This window comes from Podarcis bocagei (assembly GCF_964188305.1).
Source record: "Podarcis bocagei genome assembly, chromosome: 11".
NCBI lineage: Eukaryota > Metazoa > Chordata > Lepidosauria > Squamata > Lacertidae > Podarcis > Podarcis bocagei.
The window spans coordinates 11,524,654-11,550,082 of NC_138136.1; the positions used below are offsets into that span (position 1 = coordinate 11,524,654).

The 25,429-nt window shown below is 43.5% G+C and overlaps 2 protein-coding genes across 5 annotated transcripts in view; one reads left to right on the forward strand and one right to left on the reverse strand.

Annotated features, from left to right (window-relative positions):
• MFSD14B (major facilitator superfamily domain containing 14B) overlaps positions 1-3,107 on the reverse strand; it is a 39,307-nt gene extending 36,200 nt beyond the window's left edge. Inside the window, exon 1 of one of the 2 annotated variants that reach the window (XM_081213755.1) lies at positions 2,682-3,105. In XM_081213755.1, the coding sequence (XP_081069881.1) occupies positions 2,682-2,879 (198 nt within the window). In that variant the 5' untranslated portion in view covers positions 2,880-3,105. Of the gene's footprint in view, positions 1-2,681 lie in introns of both variants that reach the window. The other variant, XM_081213756.1, reaches the window with a different exon arrangement.
• Positions 3,108-12,088: 8,981 nt separating this feature from the next.
• LOC308597722 (kelch domain-containing protein 3-like) overlaps positions 12,089-25,429 on the forward strand; it is a 76,987-nt gene continuing 63,646 nt past the window's right edge. Inside the window, exons 1-6 of one of the 3 annotated variants that reach the window (XM_081213758.1) lie at positions 12,089-12,287; positions 14,451-14,522; positions 15,598-15,670; positions 16,047-16,089; positions 17,648-17,726; positions 23,826-23,914. In XM_081213758.1, coding sequence (XP_081069884.1) covers positions 14,461-14,522; positions 15,598-15,670; positions 16,047-16,089; positions 17,648-17,726; positions 23,826-23,914 — 346 coding nt within the window. In that variant the 5' untranslated portion in view covers positions 12,089-12,287; positions 14,451-14,460. The remainder of the gene's footprint in view (positions 12,288-14,450; positions 14,523-15,597; positions 15,671-16,046; positions 16,090-17,647; positions 17,727-23,825; positions 23,915-25,429) is intronic. The other 2 variants (XM_081213760.1, XM_081213759.1) reach the window with 2 other exon arrangements.

Genomic DNA, 25,429 nt, shown 5'->3' on the forward strand with positions numbered 1-25,429 from the left:
TTGGAAACTGCTCGTAACATGAAGCGTCATTGGCAAAAGCGCGCCTCTGGCACGCGATTTCCACTCACATCCCAGGGCAAAGTTCTCAACCGGGAACGGCTACTTCCGGGTTAGTGGAGCTTGTAACCCGCAGCGTGCGCAACCAGAGGTACCACTGTAATGGCTTTACCAGTAAAGATAAACTGCTTAGATACTAAGTTTGAGCAGCTGAATCAATAGTTCTGTGGGTTACTGAATGGCTTTTATTGCAACATATTGCTCTTTCTGAACTTCTGTTTTTTTAAAAAAAGACATCTAGATGCTTATGTAACAAATTACTAATAAATTGCAAAAGGCAACTAATAAACTGAATACAGCATCATAAATCACCAGAGCCTGCTATGAGATATGCACAGCACTAGAATGAAGACATGCCAAATCTTTGTGCCAAGTCTTGCAGTATATCCAAACACAAGCATCATGTCACACTGCATATAAGAGGTTAGGCACACACTATTTTTGTGCACTCTACACTACACAAGTGATACTTGAATTAGCTCCAGAAGGCACGTCATTCAATGTTTACTAGCGATGTGTGCAGGGAGACAGCTCAACTCCTACATTTCAAATGAATTTTTGCATGCCCACTCCTAGATAACGTCAATGTGTTATCTTCGGAAGATACGAACAGCATCTAGCATATAACTGAGAACACAAAATATGTTAGACACATTTTGCATTCTCAAATTTTTTTAAAGCGCCATTGCTCAAATAAATAAATGAAAAAAAATACAGATTGGACAAACTGTGAAAGAGTAGAAGACTCTAGCATAATTTGCAAGCTGTAGCAGTGGATTGTCCATGGGCTGAGACTTAAAGGGAGTAATCCAGCTGGCTCCAACGCATAGCATTTTTTAAGCAGCAAATAGTACAATGAATCATATAAGAGTTGAAAAAACTGAAAAAAGGCCTTTTCTCATGCCTGCCTGAAAGACTTCAGCAGGTACCCAACCCCTATAGTGTAAACACAAGAACTCACTTAGCCTGTATCAAGGGTGAGGCCTGGAGAGCCCAAGCCAAGCACACATTGAAAGAAAGAAAGAAAAACATGCAGAGATCAACAATATTTTAGAGCGCAAAAAGGAGCATTAAGGAGTCTTGTGGTATGAGTTTTCAAGGGGAAATGATATATAACGAAATGAAAAAGATGTTTAAAATAATGTTGGGGGGACGGGGACCAGAAGCTTTTATTTTGAAAATTATAGGGACAGAACTAGCTAAACTGTATAGAAACTTATTCATATACAGTATGCAATTACCAGTGGCAAGAATGTTACTCGCCACCAAAGTGGAAAGAAGCAGAAGTCATAATAAAGGAATAATGGGTACAAAAACTTGTGCAATATGCAAAAATCGGAGAAACTTACTGGATGACAATTACAAGATGACAATTGTTATTTTTTTTGCAAAAGAATGGAAATGATTTGTTCAATATTTACAGATAAATTGTAAACAAATAAGAAGATTGGCAGGATTATTGTAATAACCTGCAGTTTCATAAGAGTATATATTTAAAGTATAGGAATAAATGAGCAAACTAAGTTAATTTGGATATGCAGAAGATATTAAAAATAAATTTAAGGAACTGCAGAAAGAGGGGGAAGGAAGTCAATTTTTGAAATGTTAAAATGATTGTAAATTTAGTGAAATGTATAAACCTGAAGGTTTTGGGGGGTTTTTTGCGTGCACTTCATCCCTTGCATCCAAGCCGGGGAAACCTATACCCTTTTAAAATGTGACTCTTGGGGGGGGGGGTTATTGAGGTTTTTTATTTTTACTTTATATATTGTGATCTTTTCTGTGAACTGCCCTGAGACATCCGGGTATAGGGCAGCATATAAATTCAATAAATAAAAATAATAAACCATTTTCAAAGAAGTTCAGTCAAAGTGAGCCTTAAGAAAGAACATGGGAGTGACAGGGAGAAGTCAAAGCAGGGGGCTTGAAGGAAGAAAATGAGTGAAGAAGGGAGTGGGGATGAAAGTGGGCTGAGCCTACCCCCAACATATAATGGCTTTTGAATTACAAGAAATGTGGCTCTTTTTGGGGGGAGAGGGTGTTATTGGGTTACTGATTTTATTTTGAGTTTATATATTGTGATCTTTTCTGTGAACCGCCCTGAGACCTCTGGGTATTGGGCGGTATATAAATTCAACCAATCAATCAATCAAAACAACTCCCCCGTGTTTCCATAATAATAATAATGACTCCTATTAATAATAACTCCCCCGTGTTTCCCGAATAATAATAACTCCTACTAATAATAATAACTCCCCCGTTTCCCCAATAACTCCCCCATGTTTCCTCAATAATAAAAATAACAACTCCCCCATGTTTCCCTAATAATAACAACAACAACAACAACTCCCCCGTGTTTTTCTGGCCCGACCTTTACCACAGAGCCCACCTAGGCCCAACAGATCGGGGAGCAAAAGAACACACAAATGCGGACGAGCGAGGACGGAGGCGGCCCCCCGACCTCCACCCCGCGGACTGCGAAGGAAGATGCCTCGAGCCTCTCCCGGCGCCTAACGGGCCCGCAGCGCGTCCGCTTCCCGGGGCCGGGACCCCCGAGGATGCTTCGGGGGAGGGCGAAGAGGCGCGAAGGGGAGGCGAGGGGCCCTGTTCCCCGGGCTACTCACCGCGGCGGCGCCTCCGCCCGGCTTGAGGCCGATCCTCCTCACCAGCATGATGCGGCTGCCCCACTGCTTCCCTCCGCCGGCTCCGGCCGCCGCCGCCGCTTCTCCGTCCACCACGGCCGCCACAGTCAAGGCCACCACCTCCGCTTCCCGGGCCGGAGGAGGAGGAGGAGGCGGCGGCGGCTCCGGCTCGGGGCTCATTCCGCTCCCATCTTGCCGCCCCGGAGGAGGAGGCGGCGGCGAGGCAGGGGCTCCGGGAGGCCTCCCGCCGGCTCCCTCATCTGCTGCCACCGTCGCGAGGGGCCAGGCAGAGAGGGACGGAAGCCGGGAGGGACGGAACGCGCGCCGGGAAATAGCCTCGAGCCGCCGACGACGCCGCTGCCGCTTTCCGTCTTCGCTCCGCCTCGCTACTCCCCTCACAGAACCCTCCCCACGTGACCCGGCCTCCGTCCCTCCTCCCAGGGACCTCCCACCGGAAACTGCGTCATACAAGGAGGCGGGGCATATGGTGGGTGGGCGGGGCATCTGCGCTACATTTCCTTTACGCACTTTCTGGTGCAGTTCCCACCGTCGTTCGAGCGTCCGGGATCACGTGACTCGGAGCGGGCGTTAGGGCCGTTGCTATGGTTTCCTTCTTTCGAAGGGGATGCTCGTGGCGGGGGATGGAAGGCCTTAAATTACCAGGGCCTTGGCTTCGGATCATTTTTATCTATTTTTAAAATCCATTTTTATCCGGGTTTTGTTTGTTTTTTTAAGCCAAGAAAGGCCTTCCATTTCTTGCACCCTTTTTCTTTCAATAGGCCCAAGGACCCAGTGCTGGAGTTTAATAATTTGTTAAAATTGCTGATTGTAATATTCCTATCTTCGCTAGTGGTATTTGTGAAAAAAGGAGCACCAATATTAAGTTAGGCATTGCATTTGAAAAGGAGCCCAGAGATGGAAAGAAGATAAAATCCCGGCCCAAGAAGAATGGCAGATGGAAGTTGAGGGATTATGCCGAAATGGCTAAAATGACCGGAAGAATCAGAAATTGGGAAGATTTTAATAAGGAGGGGGGGGATTACAGTGGTTTTTAAGATAAATTACAGTGATACCTTGGGTTATTTACGCTTCAGGTTACAGACTCCACTAACCCAGAAATAGTGCTTCAGGTTAAGAACTTTGCTTCAGGATGAGAACAGAAATCGTGCTCCTGCGGCGCAGTGGCAGCAGGAGGCCCCATTAGCTAAAGTGGTGCTTCAGGTTAAGAACAGTTTCAGGTTAAGAACGGACCTCCGGAACGAATTAAGTACTTAACCCGAGCTACCACTGTATAAACGAAACTAAAATTGTTAGTAGGATTGGAGTAACACTTGTAGTATAATGGTGAATTTTGGACATAATGGAGATGTAAAAGATTTGGATTATCATAAAAGATGCAGGAGGAAATGATTAACAATAGGACCTACAAAGGTGAGGAGGAAAGTCCAGGATATTCTTTGGCATCTTGGTTTTTATGTTGTATGTCGGATATATTGGTTGTAAAACTTTAATCTGAAAAACCAAATAAATAAATTTATAAATGAAAATGATCAACTGTCTTCCTGGAAACATTGAATCTGGAGTCCAGAGACGTTCTGAGACCTAAGCCTCTGCTGACTCAGAAAGCGGGAGAAGATAAACAGAATGGCATTGTGTAGTTAACACGCAAAAGGTTTTCATGTGACTGTCATCTTCCAAGGTCAACAAAGGTCAAGAGCTAGAGCAACAAGGTTATTGTGGAGAGATGGACCCATTGAGTCTGTCCCATGATTGAAAATGAGAATTCTGGATCTGAATGGTCACATTTTGAAAACCTAGTAACTTGACTGAGGGTGCAGTGCATAACACATGCAGGTCCTGCTCTCTGCCCTCTCATTAAGATTCTGTGGATTTTGTTATTTAATAGGCAAATGTTTAGATTTCAATATAATTTGATGAAGCTTTCTTAATTTCTAAGAATAGTGATGATTCTTGGGACAGGGTATATGAAGTCAGAGACAATTCTTATGATCATATATTGTTTGCATCAGATTCTTCATCCTATCAAGTCCCTATAACAATTTCTCATTAGAAAAAAAGAAAATTAATTTTAAAAAAATTAAAAGTCCCTATAATAATTTTACTGTATTTCTTTTCTTTCAGAGTCTAACTTCCTCATACACAAAAACAATTTATGCTGGTGATGAGACTCAATCTTGTCATTCAAAAAGATTCCGTATTAAATCATTCAGTGTGAAATCGTTAAAAAGCATAATGAAGTCAGATGCAACAGGGCCTTTGACAAAAGCAGAACCAAAATCTTCCGCTGGGACATTGGATAGTGACTCACAAGAACAGGTTGAAAGAAAAACAGATTTGATGCCCATGCAAGAGCTAAGCACACCAGAAACATCATTTAAAAGTGAAAGTGGGTTGATAAAACATCCAGAATACATTTCCTACAAAAAAGAAGATGTGTTGGCTTTTCGAAACACATGAGGCTGATGATGAAGAGAAATTTGTAAGTGAAATTGATTTGAGGCCAAAAAAGTAACTAACCATGTCAGATGCAGAAGCTTTTGAATCTACAAAACAGTCAGAACGCATTCCCCATAAAAGAGAAGATGTAGTGGCTTTCGTCAATGAATATGATGGCGAAGAAGAAGAAGAGAAAACTGATACCACAAAAGAGTTGAAGCCGAAGCTGATATGGGTGCTGCCCATATCAGATGCAGAAATGTCAGGAGAGCGCAAAGTGGCTTTTGCAGATGACCATTATGATGACGAACATGTGCACTTTGGTAGTGTAACTCACTTGAGGCCAGTGCAGGTGCTAACCAGATCAGATGCAGAAACTCCAGAATCTACAAAACCAGCCGAGCGCAGAGTGGCTTCCGCAGATGACCAACCTGAAGATAAAGGAGAGCATCTTGAGGGCAGAGCTAATATGAGGCCAGTGCAGGAGATACCAGTATCAGATACGGAAACTTTGGGATCATTCAAACAAGCAGAGCGCAGAGTGGCTTTTGCAGATGACTATGATGATGCTAAAGGTGTACATACTGGGAGCTTAGCTGACTTGAGGCCAAGGCAAGTGCTATCCATATCAGATGCAGAAACTTTGGGATCTTTCAGACCAACAGAGCGCAGAGTGTCTTTTGCAGATGACCAACCTGAGGGTAAAGGAGAGCATCCTGAGAGCAGAGCTGATGGGAGGCCAGTGCAGCTGCTAACCGATGCCAAGAGTTCAGGATCTACAAATCCGACAGCATACCCTCCCCTCCCAGTAATGGCTAATCACTAAGGATAATGTGAGAGGTAGTTGTTTATTCCTCCCTGTGGCTTTCGTACGGAGGCCCCGGTCGTCTCACGGACTATTGACCCATATACCACTAATCCGCTGCCACGAACCAGGTCCTCCCTGGTAAAATCACTTCAACCTCAGTCAGCTTTTCAATTCATAAAGAAGAGTGTATTTTATTTCAGTCACAAACTATTACAGCATTCCAAACATTGTTACTCTTTACTTTCTTAGTCTTATTTTCCTCTCTCTATCTCTTCTACCTCTCCTCACTCAAGAACCCACTGCCCTAACTGTCTCTCTATTACCAACTGCCTACCGACTGCTTCTCCAACAGCCTCTCCCAACCAGCCAACCCACTAAAACCAACCAACTACCCAACAACAACAACAACTAATTCAAACAACCTCGGCTAAGCCCTTTTATACACAGGTAGGCTCTGCCTCTGGCTTTCCTATTGATCTATATTTTTAACCCTATCTTTCCCACCTGTTCAAACATTTTCTAAATGAATGGGCAAATGCCACACTCCCTTAAATATATAATCTGCATTTAACAACAAAGAGCCCTACTGTATCAGGCCATAAGCCTGTTGGGTCCAGGATCCTGTTCCCACAGTGGCCAATGAGATACCTATGGGAAATAGGCTGAATGAAACTAAATCCTCCCCCCTTGTGATTCCCAGTAACTGATATTCAGAGGCATACTGCCTCCCAACAGTGAAACTAGAACTCCTTCTTTGGTGATCACTCGTAGCTGAGTAAGATTGTCTTCCATGAACACAGTCTTAACAGTGAGTCTGTAAGTGACTGTGGAGGCCAATTCTGGATCCACATGTCCTTCCACAGTGGGGAATTATGTTTGCAATTATGCAGATTGAAGCCAGTCAGAAGTTAAGCAGTGTCATAACAGAATTGACAACATTCCGAACGACCAGCTTGCCAGCCCATGTTCTCTGCCAGAATAGATGGAGTGAGGGAGTGTGTTGAGCCTCATACAGGAAGTTTTTTTGGGTCATAGGTTGAGACAGACATGTGTGCCATTCTATGTACCTTGCTCTCTCCAGAACAAAGAAATTCTGCCCCTGCCCTAATTTTTTGTGATTCTCCATTCCCACTACAGTACATCCTCCCCCCTGCTGAATTCCAGGCCTTTCCTATGGAGCATGGATTTCCCCCTGCTTCAGAATGTATATTTGAGAACCAAACAAATGAAGACCAAATGTTTTTACCAAAAGTTTTCTTTACCTAAACCAGAGCTTGCCAAAATGTGAGTTTAACGGAATCCATTGTCCTTTCAGGAAGAATCAACCATCGCAGATTATTCCGATTTGTATGCTGAGATTGCAATGCCATGTGACAAGGATGAAGTCAGAAACTTTACGAAAGCCTTTCTTCCCATTGCTGACTCCCTGATCTGTGTCCTGGGGATCGTGGGATATATGTTTGTAGTGATGACATTTGTTTTATGTAAGAGGTCTGATTCTATAACGGATGTCTGCCTCTGCAATATGGCTATTGTGGACATATTGTTTGTTCTCACTCTTCCTTTCTGGGCAGTAAACTACGCTCTGGACAACTGGATTTTGGGGGATTTCCTCTGCAAGCTCACCAAAGGTACCGTAATTTTCACTCTATAGGACGCACCAGACTTATCACACCTAGTTTTGGGGGGAGGAAAACAAGAAAAAAAGTATTCTGAATCCCAGAAGCCAGAACAGCAAGAGGAATCTGGCTTCTGGGATAGCCTCTTGCTGTTCTGGCTTCTGGGATAGCCGCTGAAGCCTCTCCCAGGCAGCGGGATGAAGGCTCCCCCTGCCCGGAAGAGGCTGCGCATGGGTAAGCTGCCCTCTGTCCCTCCCCCACCTCCCACAAGAGCTGCTCACTCTTTAAAGGGAGCGCGGCTCTTGGGGGCTTATCTGGGAGGTGGGACAGAGCCCCGTGCTCTGTTCCTTCCCCCATCCGCCGCAAAAGCCGTGTGAAGCCTCCACAGGGCAGTGGGGAGTCTTCAACCCGCTGCCCTGAGGAGGCTTCGGGGGGCTATCCCAAAGCCAGAACAGCGAGAGGGAGCGCTGCGTAGTGCTCCCTCTCAGTTTTCTGGCTTCTGGCATAGCCGCGCAGCCTGCACTCCATAAGACGCACACACATTTCCCCTTTTTAGGAGGGGAAAAGTGCGTTTTACAGAGCGAAAAATACGGTACCTTGTTTGAATCTCTATGATTCAGGCCATCACATAAAACACAAAAGTGCTGCTTCCCTAATATACAGCAGTCTTTTAGATCATGAAGCAGGGGGTGCCATAGGCCTTTGAATTATATGGGAATCAGATTTAGGCCACCTAATTGAATATCACAAATGGGAGGGCATCTGGACCTCTCCCACCCTCCTCAAAACGATCTCTCCTGCGTTATAGGAGGCATTACTCAAAGTCATTCTCCGATCGCACTGGACACTGGCAAAAATTAATCTCTCCCTTTTCCCTTTATGTTGGAAGGGCTATGGAAGGCTTAGTTCATTTAGTCATGTTTGGTAGGAATGCCCCTGTTAAGTTGTGGGTGAATATATCAGACGACACAGCTCTTGTTTATTCACAGGCCAGAACAGAACTGAACTGAAGGGTTCAGTCAGCCTGCTTATATAGAGCTCCAGAACAACGTAACTGTAACAATTTTCTAAAACTATCCAATCACTGAATGTCACTTTCGATCCCTTATTTACATATGTGGACCTGAGTGAAAACTACAGTATCCCCCTGCTGGCCCAGGGTGAGAACTTCAGTACATTACAGCCCTCATGTTAAACTTTTGGGGTAGAGCCTTCTCCATTATATCTGCAATTACAGGCCAACCCCTTTCTCCAATTCTTAGCCCTACTATCTTTGGATATAGACTTGGGCTCCACCCTGCACCACAGAGGCTTCGTACTGACCACAGCACGATTAGCAGTAGCTTAGCAACAGAAAAACCAGACTGAAATACCCCTCCACATATGGGGAAATAATATCTGGGATACAGCAATGTCTGAGTGTTTCACCAGACACAGGAGGGCAAAAAAGGCATAACAATTAGAGACACCGTCCTAGAAACATGGACCCCTTTCTTTAAGTATGTTAATGACCCAACTCAAGACCTTGTTATACCAACCGCTCAATATTTCAGTGAAGGGTTTACATTAAGTATTATGTTTGAATATTGAATGTGCAAGTATATGTCTAGTGACAATGGATAAAACAAAGACAGTTAATACTGTTGGCTGTACTGCTGGCTAATTATTCTGTGGTATTAATATTTGTTTACAAACCAATAAAAAATGGCTTGTTATAAAGTGCTATTAGAATGGAATACTAAAGATGAGGAGGTGAAAAGTGTAATGATAAGATGGGCACAAGACCTGGGACATAATATTGATTTTGAAAGATGGGAAGTAATGTGGAATAAAACAACTAAATTCACAGCATGCGTGGCTCTCCAGGAGAACTTAAAGAAAATGATGTACCGTTGGTACATCACCCCGAGTAAGCTTGTAAAAATGTACAGGTGCCAGGACAAATTATGCTGGAAATGCAGGGGAAAGGAAGGAAACTTTCTGCATATGTGGTGGACTTGCACTAAGATTAAGGCTTTCTGGGATATTATCTATAATGAATTAAAAAAGATACTAAAATACAATTTTGATTAAAAAAACCAGAGGCATTTTTATTAGGAATAATTAATGAAGAAATTCATTAAAAAGATATAAATTTATTTATGTATGCCACAACGGCACAAAGGTGGAAACAGCAGGAACTCCCTACATTGGAAGATTGGAGAACTAAGATGGTAGAATTTGTGGAGTTGGCAAAGCTGACGGGGAGAATTAGGAACTGACCCGAAAAAAAATACCAAAAGGACTGGAGCAAATTTATTTATTACCTGAAAGAAAATTGTACTTATATGAAAACGTTTGTAGCATTAATGTGATATGTTTTGTAATGAGGAATTATGATTGATTTATAAATAAGAATGTGATTTCTTTATGTTATTATATGATAAAGAAGTGACCATGAGAATGTGATAGGTATGTCAAATGCTATAGGGATGCCAGAAAGAAAGACGGAAGGAAGTCAAGGCTCAATGTGAGCAAACAATATAAGTTGTGAATATGTCTATGGAATTATGATGAAATACAGAAAAAAAATCAATAAAAATTATATTTTAAAAAATGGTTCTTTGTAAAGAGGGTGCAAGAGGCCTGATAAAATAAGTAGTTAAATGGGTCACTTTGAGATACACAAGAAGAGGAGTGGGTCTTTAGGAAGCCAGCATGGTTGATCTAGTAACTACAGTTTTGGGAGGTGTAGCCGGCTTGGCAGTGGCCACAATTGCTGTCCCAGCAGCACTGGGAGCAGCAGGTTTCACTGGAGCTGGAATTGCAGCTGGCTCTGGCTGCAAAAATGATGTCAGCAGCGGCCATCGCCAATGGTGAAGGAGCAGCACCTGGGAGCGCTGTTGCCGCGCTTCAGTCAGTCGGTGCTGTTGGGCTGTCCGTTGCTACCAATGCTGCAGTGACAGCTGGTGGAGCAGTGCTGACTGCCGCCTTACGTTAAGAAGACACACATGCACAGAGCCCACATCTACTTGGAAGAGTAGTAGTTGGAAAATTATGCTTTGCCGTCAATGGCATAACTCACTTGACTTACCTTAAGCAAAATGTGATTTTAATCAATGCTATGTTATTCATGGGACACGGGTGGCGCTGTGGGTTAAACCACAGAGCCTAGGACTTGCTGATCAGAAGGTTGGCGGTTCAAATCCCCGCGACGGGGTGAGCTCCCGTTGCTCGGTCCCTGCTCCTGCCAACCTAGCAGTTCAAAAGCACGTCAAAGTGCAAGTAGATAACTAGGTACCGTTCTGGCGGGAAGGTAAACAGCGTTTCCGTCTGATGCTCTGGTTCGCCAGAAGCAGCTTAGTCATGCTGGCCACATGACCCGGAAGCTGTACGCCAGCTCCCTCGGCCAATAAAGCAAGATGAGTGCCGCAACCCCAGAGTCAGCCACGACTGGACCTAATGGTCAAGGGTCCCTTTACCTTTACCTATGTTATTCCTACTGGCCAAAATGTGCAAAAACAAATAAAGCTTAGAGAATTAAACAACAAAAATAACTAATAATAATAGTCACTTTGATGGAGATTATGTCCCAACTCATATGCACAGGGCTTGACTTTTCACAATTCAATCAATGTGATGGAAAAAATAATTGCAATAGTCAGGAGAGTAGCCCATTGTTCCAATCTAGAGCTAATTAGACTAGCTGAAGAGTGATGTTAACACCACCTGTCTCCACAAAAAGAAAACCACATCCTGGCCCGCCAGGAAATGCATTGCTTCAGTAAGAGAGAAGTACATTGTTCGTACTTAGATCTAATCAGACTAGCTAGAAAGTGAATACGACAACCTGTCTCCACAAAAGAACATCCCATCTTCCTGACCCCACAACTCCCACTCGGTCATCTCTTTCATCACCCCCTTTGATCCCATCAATACTGAATTTTCCTTTGCGGCCTTTGTCCAGAAGGGTATAAAAACTGGACTCCTAGACCCATTTCCTGTTCTGATTACCCAGATCTGCACTACAGTGGTACCTCAGGTTACAGACGCTTCAGGTTACAGACTCCGCTAACCCAGAAATAGCACCTCGGGTTAAGAACTTTGCTTCAGGATGAGAACAGAAATCGTGCTCCGGTGGCGCAGCGGCAGTGGGAGGCTCCATTAGCTAAAGTGGTACCTCAGGTTAAGAACAGTTTCAGGTTAAGAACGGACCTCCAGAACGAATTAACCTGTTCTTAACCTGAGGTACCACTGTATATATTTAAAGCTTGTTCCATGCACATTGAAACCACATGACTTCCCTCAAAGAATCCTGGGATTTGGAGTTCCTACCTCGCAGAGGTATCATTTCCAGCACCTTAAGCAAAGTACTGTGGCTTTTATGGCAGCCTGCCATGCAGAGATCTAACAGGTGGTTCCTGTCCTGGAGACAAAATGACGTGAGTTTTTTACATTGTGTGGCCGGAATATACAGTATGGGAAGGCTCTGTTTAAGTTGCCATGGCTCCAGGTAACCCGGAAATAATGTGGAGTCAGAAAGACAACTGTGAGGTGTGTGTTTCTTTCTGTGTACCACAGTGTCATAGCAACTGATGTAAGGCAAGGCAGAGAGCTAGATAAAGCTGGCGAATAAAGCAGATTAGAAATTAATATCTGGCGGCACACATAGAGCTTGCAGATACCTATTTCCGGTGCTCTTGATGAAAGATTAAGGAACCACAGGTGAGTGGAGCATGGGGAGAAGAAAGGAAGTCAGTTCTTATTCATGCTTTGTAATGACTTTTTCCCCCTCCCAAGCAACAGCCAATTAGCAGAACTATTAGGCTCTTTACAGATTGAAATCCAGAGGGACTTCTGCAAATGCAACTGAGTGTTACCCAGATTCCCTTTCTTATTGCAGCCGGTTGCTTTCTCTAAAAGCTTCTCCATGCAACCTGTGTATTCATCCTGATCTGCTTGCACAAAGCTAACATGTATAGTACACTGTATACAGACAGTCTTTACTGAGTCTTTATTCTGATTTGCTTGCAGGACAGTTATAGAACTAAGTATCCTTCCTGCGTCCTTCCTGAATTGCTTTCAGAGTGTTTAAACTAGGGTTAACAGACGTCCCCGTTTCCTGGGGACAGTCCCGGGATTTGGAAATAAGTCCCCAGACAAATTCCGTCCCCGGATTTTCATCTAATGTCCCCGGGAAATGCAGCAGCGGCAGTCTCAGCAACCTGGAGCAGTTGGCTCTGGCTGGCTTCAGGAGCTGCTGGGAAGTCCCCATATGATGGTGGTGCAAGGGCTCGAAGATGCAGCTTCCGGGCTGCCCCCACCTACCCTGACCCCAGCAACTAAGCTGTGAAGGGAGGCTTCATGCTGCCTATTGGAGCAGCCTCCCAACTCCTACTTGCGTGCAAGCAGGAGCGGGGCGGGGATCTCTCAGGTGTGAAGGGAGGCTTCACGCTGCCTATCAGAGCTTGCGTGCAAGCAGGAGGGGGCAGGGATCTCTCAGGTGTGAAGGGAGGCTTCACGCTGCCTATCAGAGCTTGCGTGCAAGCAGGAGCGGGGCGGGGATCTCTCAGGTGTGAAGGGAGGCTTCACGCAGCCTATCAGAGCTTGCGTGCAAGCAGGAGCGGGGCGGGGATCTCTCAGGTGTGAAGGGAGGCTTCACGCTGCCTATCAGAGCTTGCGTGCAAGCAGGAGCGGGGCGGGGATCTCTCAGGTGTGAAGGGAGGCTTCACGCAGCCTATCAGAGCTTGCGTGCAAGCAGGAGGGGGCAGGGATCTCTCAGGTGTGAAGGGAGGCTTCACGCAGCCTATCAGAGCTTGCGTGCAAGCAGGAGGGGGCAGGGATCTCTCAGGTGTGAAGGGAGGCTTCACGCTGCCTATCAGAGATTGCGTGCAAGCAGGAGGGGGCAGGGATCTCTCAGGTGTGAAGGGAGGCTTCACGCAGCCTATCAGAGCTTGCGTTCAAGCAGGAGCGTGGCGGGGATCTCTCAGGTGTGAAGGGAGGCTTCACGCTGCCTATCAGAGCTTGCGTTCAAGCAGGAGCGGGGCAGGGATCTCTCAGGTGTGAAGGGAGGCTTCACACAGCCTATCAGAGCTTGCGTGCAAGCAGGAGGGGGCAGGGATCACTCAGGCAACGGGAAGCCTCCCTTCCCAGCTGAGGGATCCCCGCCCCCTCCTGCTTGCACACAAGTAGGGATGGGATTGGGGCTGCTCCGGTGGGAAGGGAGGCATCGTGCTGCCCCAGCCTCCTTCTCCGCCTTCCATGCCTGATACACCACACACCGCTCCTCCCCCCCCCCCCCCACGAAGAACCTACAACTCAGGGGCTGCCCAGGCTCATGGAGAAAGGAGATAGAAGCCTAGGAGGAAGGGGAAACATGGCGGTTGAGGTCAAGGCAGCGGCCGCCCCTCTGCCACCGCCATCGCTGCAGCATCAGCGTCCCAAACATGTAGTATGTCATTAATTAATTAAGTAAGTAATTAAAGTGTCCCAGATTCATTGGGAAAAAAATCTGGAAACCTAGGTTTAAACTCTTCCTGTTAGTCATTTGTCCATCCCACAGTTTTCAACGCTTTTCCCCGTCACTTTCCAAACTACAATAAGTCTGATTGTGTGTGTGTGTGTTTAAGTGGATTTGTTGCGCTAGATTGACAGAGTTCTTTAATTCACTTTAAGTACGCAAACTTAAAATTCCAGTTTGTACATGAATCACACAAAATAGTGGCAGGCTGGAGGCACCCCTAAAAACTGGGGTAGAGGGACAGCCCTGGAGTAGATTTCCACTTGTACTGTTGGATCCCATAATAAATATCTACCTGTATTTTTTTTTTAACCTACTATACTCTGAAGACAATTCATACCTCTTTTTCTGAATACATGTTTTTTCAGTAGTTCCAAGATGGCATTAGCAAGTGGACACTGGATTACAAAAGAAGTGATTGGGGACGCTCCAAGTCCTAGGTATGGGATAATGGTAAAACTGGTATCATAATGAAACATAATTGTTGCAGATTGTTGCATTTTTTTTGTCTAAAGAACATCAGTTATCATTTACATTTATTGTGTTGAATTGGCTTGTGATACCACTTAACATTAAATAGTAACAGGATAAGTTCCAGATGAGATATATACTGAAGTTCTGAGTATTTATTATGAATATGTGCATAGTTAAACTAAGGGGGCTATTAATGGTCCATAGCAAAACTTTTGAGATACTAAACGGTGATGTCTAGATTTTCTCGGTCAGTTTTACCATTTTCTTCTTTTGTTTTATATCACATCACATATTTGCCAAACATTGTTTTAAAAAGCACACCATGAAAGGCAGCAGCTGCCATGCATAATATGACCTGAAGAATCAGAAACCAGGAAGACCAAACTTTGAATAAGGAATGGGGGAAATATATAATTTACCTTAAAAATCACTGTAAACAATTAAAATTATTAGTAGGTTTGGAATGATACTTTCAGCATAATGTAGAACTATGGTTGTAATGGAGATTTAATAGATTTGGATTAATAGAGAAGTTGCAGGAGGAAAAAATGTTAACATAAGGACCCACAAAGGGGTGGCGGGAAGTCCAGGGGAATCTACAGAATTCTGTTTTTATTTTGCTTGTTTGACAATTGTTTGTAAATTTAAAAATTTAAAAAACTAAATGTGTGTGTGTGTGTAGGGATTGCATCACAGAAGCAGTCATCATCCCTGTTGCAATAATGACATCAAAGTGGAAAACTACAGATAATCCCTCTACATATTTCACAGAACTGGTTTCTTTTTCTTTTTCCACCCTTTTCTTTTTTAAGTGAAGGGGTTGTTCTCTGACAGATTTTGTGGATAAGCTTAGTTTGTCCCAGGCTGCGTCAGCTTCAGGTCATGAGAAACTGCTAGCTTGCTCTCTCATATTAATACCCATATTATACTCGAGTAATGAGCTGTATGAATAGGCTGGCCTCTCCTCTGAGCAAGGGGGAAAGGATTCACTGTTATTGCTGCATCCAAATTCATTTACCATTGTTTCATGTTGCTCTGTAGACACGGACATGCATTGGCAATCGCAGGAAATATAGCATTTATATTTGGAGGCTGTTCCTTTAATGATACGTCTGTAAGTACCACAAGTTAATGTTTGCTGTCCTTTGTTAATTTCATTACCGTTTGACATTTTGCTGTTGTTGGGAGTATAATAAATGGCTCGCCTCATGTACTCTTGCTGTTTGCTTTAAATCTTCTCTATTTCCCACTGTACACAAGTACTTACTGAAGAATCACTGCATTTCAGTCATTGTCTATTAATGTGCATTTTTGGAGACATGCCTGCAGATTCTCTCTGGGTAACTGTTTAGATATTATTTCTACTGGTAGTCACTTGAGATAGCTTAAACCTGAATGTAATTTTAAAAGCGCTCCTTATCTAGATGACAATATTGATGCCCTGTAAATAAAGATATCAGCTTCAATCTCTCTTTCTCTTTCTCTCCTAGGATGATCAGCCAACATATTTCAATGACTTCTACATGTTGACAAGTGAGATACTATTAATATTTTCTAGCAGGCAGCTTTTTCCGTGGGTTTATTCCTCCCTTTGGAGTGGCACATATTTCACTATAATAGACCAGTCATTTGCAATGCAAAAAAAGGCTTATCACTATAAAATTGTGGAAGTGTATTGCAAACAATGAGACTAGAATGGATTAAGGTTAGAGGGTTTTTTTCTCTCCTCCCAGGCTAGTTTGAACAGCTGTACAACAACAAAGTTATCTTTTCCCATGGTATGAATGCACCTACTGTGGTCCAGTTTTTTTGGTCAATAAGGCATAGGCAGAACTGTTGGATGCAAGTGTGATCACGTACTCGCAGGTTTTGTGATTTTCTTAAACATACCTTTTTATTTATTGAGCCACATATGTACTCTACATATTCGTAGTATTTCCTATAGAAATAGTCATTCTGCTGGCCTTACATCTCATCTCCAAGTTTAGCTTTAAGCAATTCAGTGTGGGTTTTTGCTTAAAAGACAGTTAAGAGACAATGTAAGAAATGCATTAGACCAGGCATAGGCAAACTCTGGTCCTCCAGATGTTTTGGGACTACAACTCCCATCATCCCTGACCACTGGTCCTGTTAGCTAGGGATGGTGGGAATTGTAGTTCCAAAACATCTGGAGGCCCGGAGTTTGCCAATGCCTGCATTAGACATCTTGAATATTTGAATCATCATAATGAAAAGCAAGCTGCTCTGATTTTTTTGATGCAGAAAAGGCCTTTGACAACCTGAACTGGGATATTTTTATTTTTATTTTTATTTTTGCAAGAAATGAACTTTGGAAATAATGTTATTAAATGGGTGAAATCAATTTATACATCACAGACAGCACAGATAGCGGTTAGTAAATATTTGACTTAATCCTGTGATATACGGAAGAGGACATGGCAAGGATGCCCATTCTCCTGTTACTTTTCATCCTGCTCTTAGAAGTCTTGCTTAGAGGTATTAGACAATATGAGAGACTTATGGGAATAAAGATTTTAAAAGAAGTATAAACTTGAGAGCAATTGCTGACGTTTTGTTGTTAACTTTAGAAAACTTGCTGCAGGGAGTAGTTCTAATGGATAAGTTCCAAGTTTAGGTTTAAGCAATTCAAAGCACTGCCATCAGATGCAGTGCTGTTACCTGGGGTAACCTGCCCCATTTCATCACCTGAGGCAAAATGGGAATGGTCTCCTCTTGTTGTCATCCCTGCCACTGCCACCACAACACCCCTGAAATAATGGTAAAGGTAACGGTAAAGGTACCCCTGCCCGTACGGGCCAGTCTTGCCAGACTCTAGGGTTGTAGAGTAGGTAGGAATAACTAAAATTGACTGCACATTAAATTAGATGCTTGTAGAATCATAGAATTGTAGAAGTCGGATTCGGAATCCTGCCCACAGCCATCCCTGGGTGAACTCAAACCACCAAACTTCTGGTTAACATTTGTAGCTTTAGCCAGTATGTTTTGAAACCGAAACACTGTATGGATGTATAGATATATGATTGTGTATGTGTGTAAACATACCAATCATCTCAAGTTCATTCATTTTCAGTTACTTCCACTGATTTGACATGGGAAAGGATACCACAAGATGGGCACATTCCTTGTCCAAGAGAAGGTCATTCACTTTGGTAAGCAAACAATTCAGCAAAATAAACGCTGGTTATTTCTAGTACTTTTATGTCAATCGCTGAAATGACAAGAAGGTGGGCCTATTCTCTCACGTAAACATGCATATGTGGAAGGAAATATATTGGAATTAAGAGCCTGCCGCCCATGTAAATGTGCATCTGATTGAGACGCAAATACTTACAGTGATTAATCACTCTGCACAGCCATAAGAAAACCCAACTACCACCAAGCATATATTATTATTAATTTGTGAGCATCTGAGAATTGACAAATCTGAGAGAAAACCGATGACCAAAATCCAGAGCTTTGTGTTTAGCAGTTATGAAGATGAAAATGCTCAATTAGTGTTAGCCGTGCACTTCACGTAACAGACAAAGCTGTCATATCCAGCTTGCACACAGAGTCAACCAGTACAATAAATTCAGTAACATAAACATGGTCTCATGTTTTTGTTTTAACTTTATAACAAAAGAAAGCCTATAGCTACGTTTTTGGTAGTGAGAGATGTATTTAGAGAGCACATTTACAGGCGTGATGCTCCTCTTCTCTGGTCGGATTTTTGCTGTTTGCTTTATTCCTCACTTGGTTTCCTGATTTCCATTTTCTAGTAGCCCTAGAGGTGCTGTTTCTTTCACCTGTATCCTGTTTCAGATAAGCTTGGCGGAGATTGCTTTAATCCTCTCAGTCCCTTTGCTGTGCTTCCCTAGTGCATGACTTTGGGGTATTATTAAATGCACTCCAGCTATGTCCTCCTCACTGTGGCATTAATACAGATGTGGCTCGCTGTTTCCATGTTTGGGTTTGTGCTTTCACACAAGCAGTTTCAATGCCAGCGCCTCCAGAAACTATGCAGATGTTTTCCATCCACTGGTGGGCAGTGCTTGGTGGAATGTATTCACATGGTTTATTGTTTGCTGCTCTCCTCAGTTAGTACCTTCCTACCTTCCTTGGGGTCTGGAAGCCTGAAACACCTCGAGGGCATTTGCAGGTATTTGTTTGCCTGTGCCTGCCTGCCTTTTTTGTTTATTGCAACACCGGCAAACTTATCCCAAAGCAAATTTTCATAAATGCCTTTTTTAAAAAACTCCTGAGTCGCCATTCTCTGATTTGGACAAAATTGCAGGTTAAGAAAATAAAAAAGTGTGTTGAAGGCTGTGTTGCACCCCGCCACAGCAAGGATTGCATAGGCCCAGATAAACCACACCGTAGGAAGATGGGGACAAATTTCATGTTGGTTAATACTGCTATTAGGTATTTCCATTCCAGACAATCAAAGGCTTTGAGGATGTCCAGGGACATGATCGTCAGTGGGAGTCTGGTTGTTTTGCTGTGTTCAATCAGATCCAGCAGTTTCCTAATGAAGTCTGTTATGTTGCGACCAGGGACAGAGCCCTCAAGGTGTTTCAGGCTTACAGAACCCATGGAAGGTATGAAAAGTCGGGCCAGCCTGCTCTAGCCATTTCCTTCTCTGTGGTCTTCCACTCTAGGAATCATCTTCAACACTTTAACAAATACAGTGATACCTCGGGTTACATATGCTTCAGGTTACATACGCTTCAGGTTATAGACTCCGCTAACCCAGAAATATTACCTCGGGTTAAGAACTTTGCTTCAGGATGAGAACAGAAATTGTGCAGTGGCGGTGCGGCAGCAGCAGGAGGCCCCATTAGCTAAAGTGGTGCCTCAGGTTAAGAACAGTTTCAGGTTAAGAACAGACCTATGAAACAAATTAAATACTTAACCTGAGGTACCACTGTAGCATTGCTTTAATTTTTTTCTCCTTCTCAAACTCTCCCAAACAAATGTGTGGACAGCTTCAACCACAAACATGACTGTAATAAGGGAGGATGTGATACCCATGAAAATTGTCACCCCCAAATTTCAGTCTGGGAAAAGGGGGAATCCTTGGCCTGGCCCTTTGTCTTCCAGAGGTCTAGAAGCAGAGCTGCTATTCTGTTTGCAGCTTGAAGAACAATTATTTGATGCTGCTAAATCACTCACACCTGAAAGCACCTTACTTTCCATTAAAATGGACAACAGGCCTACTAAGCAAGAATAAGATCAGGCTGCATGTCTTTGCATTCACTATTGGCCCAGGGAAGTAAAACAAAGCCGAGCAATCTCCCAAACCCAGAAGAAAGGGCTCAGGAGCTATTTTAAGCAGCTAATATCTGCTCATTGAGCTCCCCTTACATTTAACTGTTCCCATATGTTAATCATTTGGATTCTCTGCATGCTTTTTTTTTAAAAAAAAACTTTGCCTCTGATTTATGCTGTTTCTTTTGCTGCCTTTTGCACAGGCATGGCCCATATGGAAACCATATTGCCTGTAACAGGTTTCAAAATGCTGGAGGAAAGTTGGGGGAAGAAAGTTTAAGAGAAGAACTACATGGGTTTCAGTAGTGAACACTGTAGCACCTCAGTCCTGGAGCTTGGTCCACTTGAGAGTGGGGGAAAATGTCACCCGTGCAGCTCAGTTTTGCTACTTTTAGGACCCAGGACGGTGGCAGTGGCCATGGAATGTCCCAGCACTAGGGCAAGGATCTTGTGATAGGAATTTTGAGGTCTTAGATATATGTTAAACGTTCATAAGTGTACCAACCAAGCACGTACATAGATCAGTACAGGAAGACCAACCTGAAACCATTTTGATTCCCAAACTGAGCAAATGTTTTCACTGCAAGGTCAAAGGAAAATGGAAATGCCTCCCCATTGCCTTTTCCTTCACAAATCCTATCTTAAGGGCACATTTAAGATATGAATAGGGTGTGAGCTGTGACCTGGCTCAGGAACTACAGTCATACCTCGGGTTGAATGCGCTTCGGGTTGAGCGCGTTCGAGTTGCGCTCTGTGGCAACCTGTAAGTAACGGAGTGTGTTGCTTCCGGGCTTCACCGCCTGCGCATGCGCAGACGCTCAAAATGATGTCACGCGCATGCGCAGAAGCAGCAAAAAGCAACGCGTGCGTGTGCAGACGTGCCGTCGCTAGTTACGTTTGCTTCTAGATGCAAACGGGGCTCCGGAATGGATCCCGTTCATATCTAGAGGTACCACTGTAAGTATTTATCATTACAAAAGACTGGCCAGGCTCCCCAGGCAATCCAATCAAGTGACCGTTAAACAGGTAACCTGGCAGACAGGAGGTAAACAAACCACTCAGATTTCTGCTTTAGACTGCCTTTTCTGTGATGTATCTGGGGGGTGGGGTAGTCTTAGGTTACACCCCTTCTGTGATGTATGTATGGTGTATGGAGGGGTGGTCTTGAGTTCCGGGGCAGGGAATTTAAAATGTCTATATAAGGCCTTGCGCGCCATTGTTCCTCCTCCCTCCTGCATGTGGTGAGCGAGGACCCTGTTGCAACAGATTCAAATATATAAAAGGATGTCACATAGAGGAGGGAGAAAGGTTGTTTTCTGCTGCTCCAGAGAAGCGGACACGGAGCAATGGATCCAAACTACAAGAAAGAAGATTCCACCTAAACATTAGGAAGAACTTCCTGACAGTAAGAGCTGTTCGACAGTGGAAATTGCTGCCAAGGAGTGTGGTGGAGTCTCCTACTTTGGAGGTCTTTAAGCAGAGGCTTGACAACCATATGTCAGGAGTGCTCTGATGGTGTTTCCTGCTTGGCAGGGGGTTGGACTCGATGGCTCTTGTGGTCTCTTCCAACTCTAGGATTCTATGATTAATAAAGATCAGGCTTACTAGCTGCTTTGCTTCTCAATATTCTCTGGTTGGCCTCTGTTATTTTCTCCTACCAATAAGGAACCTCTGTAGGACTCTATATGGGCTCTTGGGTACCCCATAAGGGGAAAGGGCAGATTTTCGTTTACAACAATCTCAATGTCAGACAATGTCAGGCAAAAGATCCCTGCATTGCAGGGGGTTGGCCTAAATGACCTTTGTGGTCCCTTCCAACTCTACAATTCTATGACTTCCTCTCATGAGAGGCGACTACTCCACCATCTGAATCGGAGTCCTCCTAAAGCCAACGCTGGGACAACTTTCTCCAAATAACAATGAAACTTTTTTTCCTCCCTCAAATGTCTACTACGGATAGATGCCAACACAATTTATATTTTTTTAAAGTCTTTTATAGGGGGGCGGGTGGCCTGGAAAACATTTCACCAGTGCTTTCTTCTGGGGGGACGCAGGGGGAGGCATACCCCTAAACATTTTGTGAATCTAAGTTTGGCCTCATTGAGGGGCAGTCTTCCAACACGAGTAGGAAAATGAGAGTACCCCTAAATATTTTTTTAGAAGGGAAAAAACCACTGCATTTCACTTTTAGAATAGCGTGCAATTATTTTCCCTTGATTTTTTTAAAGCTTCTCTTTTGAAGTTTTTTTTTGTAAAAAAATGTTCACAAATAAAATGCATATCTCTGCCAACCTGAGCATGACACTAGCAAAAATGTGCAAAACGTTTACAAACATTTGTGAGCCAACAGCTGTCAAAGCTACTTGGGGCATTTCACACCTTCTCCCCCCACAAATATGTCAGCTAGCTTGAAAAAACACTGGATTTTTCTTTAAAGAAATGTCTGGATTTGTATTTCTAACCAGATAGTTTATTTGAATATATATATATCACTATGTCCAATATGCACAAAAGGGCTTAGAGGGAGCTCCTTTTGGATCACACATCTGCATGTGTGTTTATGAGTGTGTGTGAGAGTTTTGTAAGTGTGTGTTTTGCTTGTTTACAAAGCTATTGTACTACCAACTTTACTGCATGCTTGTGAAACATGGACCACTTATAAATGCCATCTCCAACTCCTCAAAAGATTCCATCAATGGTGTCTCCGAAAAAATTTACACATCACTTGGGAAGGCAGGTAAACTAATGTCAGTGTACTGGAAGAAGTAAAGATCACCAGTGTCGTAGCAATGATTCTTCAACATCAACTTCGTTGAACTGGTCATGTTGGGGTGCCTGATTATCGTCTTCCAAAGCAGCTACTCTATTCCCAACTTAAGAATGGTAAGCGTAATACCAGTTGACAACAAAAGAGTTTTAAAGACGCTCTCAAGGCAAATGTAAAAAAAAGTAATATAAGCACTGACACTGAAAGCGCTCCAATTGGATAATAGCCTGTACCAAAGACATCATGGACTTTGAAGAAGCAAAAACTCAGGACAAAAGGGAGAAACGTGCTAAGAGAAAAGCACATTTGGCAAATCCTCACTGTGATCAGCTCTCACCTGGAAGCGTATGTCTCCACTGTGGAAGGACGTGTGGATCCAGAATTGGCCTCCACAGTCACTTATGGGCTCACTGTTAAAACCATGTTCATGGAAGACAATCTTACTCGGTTATGACTGATCGCCAGAGAAGAAGCATGTATGTGTGTCTTGCCCTTCCTGCTTTGGGCTTTGTGTCTATGCGCCTCTGGTGTGGAGCCCTCGACAACATTCCCTTGAGAAAATGCCCAAATGGTTTTGTGCAGCGCCGCACTGTTTAATGTGCAATTGAAATTCTTTCCCTATCCCACTGTAATAAATGAATCCTCTTCTATTTCAACCTAAATTCTCGCGGGTGTGAGTTCTTGGTCTCTGAATTGTTTAGGTGAATTCTCTGAACAGTACATGACCGACCGACCCCCCCAAAAGCTTATTCTACCTCACAAGCATGTTTAAGGGTCTTAGAGACACGTGGAACCCCCTCTCCCCATACCACCAATACTTTTTTTCCTCATCCACGTTAGCATTCACAGAACATGCCAGTTTGTCCACCAGCATCCCAGCCACTTCATTACTATATTCAGTACTATATTCTGCCACTTACATCTTTCCTCACTGGAATTGCTCACCTTTTGGTTTCCTTTAACTGTTTCCCACAGAGCAATCTGTTTACGAATGTATACACTGAGTCAGCCCATTGCCAAAAGTGAAATAAGGAGTTGTACAGCTACAGGTTATGAGCCGATCAAAAGTAAAATCTGCCCAGAATGTAGATTATAGATACAACTGTACTGCCATAGGATAAAAGAGCTTGGTAATGTCCACTGTGACCATAAGTGTATATTTTCCATACAAAATTCTAGCCATGGGGGAGGTGGTTTATGGCCAACTGTAAAATTTCTCAACTTTGCTTTACAGTGTAGTAAAAGGCAAGATATATTTATTTGGAGGTTGTTCAAGCATGACTGATGAGCGTTGCCTTCCAGGAGTCTACACCTTTGATCTTGGTGAGTAAAAACATGGAATTAGATTGCCAGGGATTTATAGTTCATTTAGTTAACGGCAAGTCAAAGAGCCTTTTGCTCTTGTAGAAGAAAAAGCATTTATTAATTTATGATTGTTTGGGGGCGACCGTGGCAGCATGCAACTACGAATTTTGATGATCCCACCCTTTCCCTCAAACTTGTCTTTCTGAGGTAACTTGGTCATGATGGTGGGATTGGGGAGGGACAAACCAGCTTTGCTGAAAAAGCTAATCATTTTAAAATTGCAAGCTTTGAAAGATATAAACAAAAACTCGACTGGGTGTCCCGGCTCCTTGTTCCTAACTTATTATTTCCCTCCAGTAAGTTTATTTATTATTTCTATTCATGGCAACCCGCAGCTCATTTTGCACAAATATATCTCATAGTGGTTGAACAAATGAAAGATGAATGCCATTCCATTAGGTCTATTGCCATGGAGCTCTGAAGCTGCCTTTCCCATGGCACCTAGAGAACGGAAAGGAATGTAGCTCATTTCAAGCTCCTTTTAAGATATATCTTCCCTTTGCTCAGTGAAGGTGATTTGGCTCTTGGGTTAGGTTCCCTGCTGAGAATGTTCCAAATCAAAGGCTCCCTCATTACTGAATGCCAGTTCATAATGTACCATATTTTAAATCCCACTTTAGACTGATTAGTTCCAGAAGGGGAAATACCGTAAGACGCTGGGTGTTTTAGCCTGGGGAGTTTAGCCTGGAGCAACAACCCAACCCCAATTTTGGCTGGAATTTTGAAAGAAATTGCAATGAAAACAAACGCTGACCGCTTTCTGGAAAGCAAAAGTGTACGTTTTCCCAGATCTGCTGCACAAGGTTTCATGAATGGATGTTTCGGGGTGCAGTTTTGGCACTCCCGGTCAGCAGCAGCTCATGCAGTTTTTCACTGGAGAGTCTTACCAACTTCACTTCCACTGAGCGTCTCTGCATGGGCGAACAAAACTGGCACCTTTACAACAGAGCAGGGTGGTGCAACTGTTGGCTTTTTGCAGTATGGTAGCGCTGCAGAGAGCTTGCTGGGGAGACCATGCATTAAAAAGGGACTCAAAAATAACTTAAAGAAGGTTTTAATAAGAAAAACAAAAACTCCATTTACACTAAATACATCAACAAACCAAACCAGACCCAACCACCAACCCATCCCCCAGGGTAATGGGAGAGCTAGGTGCTGCTCCTTATATACTCTACCCAAATGCTGACACGCCTTAATCAAATACAACTCAGCAGCACCTGCTACGTTTCACAGCTGTAAAGCTGGGTCTCGTTAGTTTTCTCTGGCCCTTGCTCTGGCCCCTTAAAGACATACACATGGAGTGGAACAATGATGAACCTTTACATTTAAAGAAACCATTCAACATTTCCCCTGCGGTTCATCATTGTGGAACAAAAACATAAAGCATACTTTGTACATGTTTTTCATGTGTAACCTTTGGAAGTGCTTTAGTAAAAATGTCCGCAATTTGATTGTTACCTGGAACATATTTAA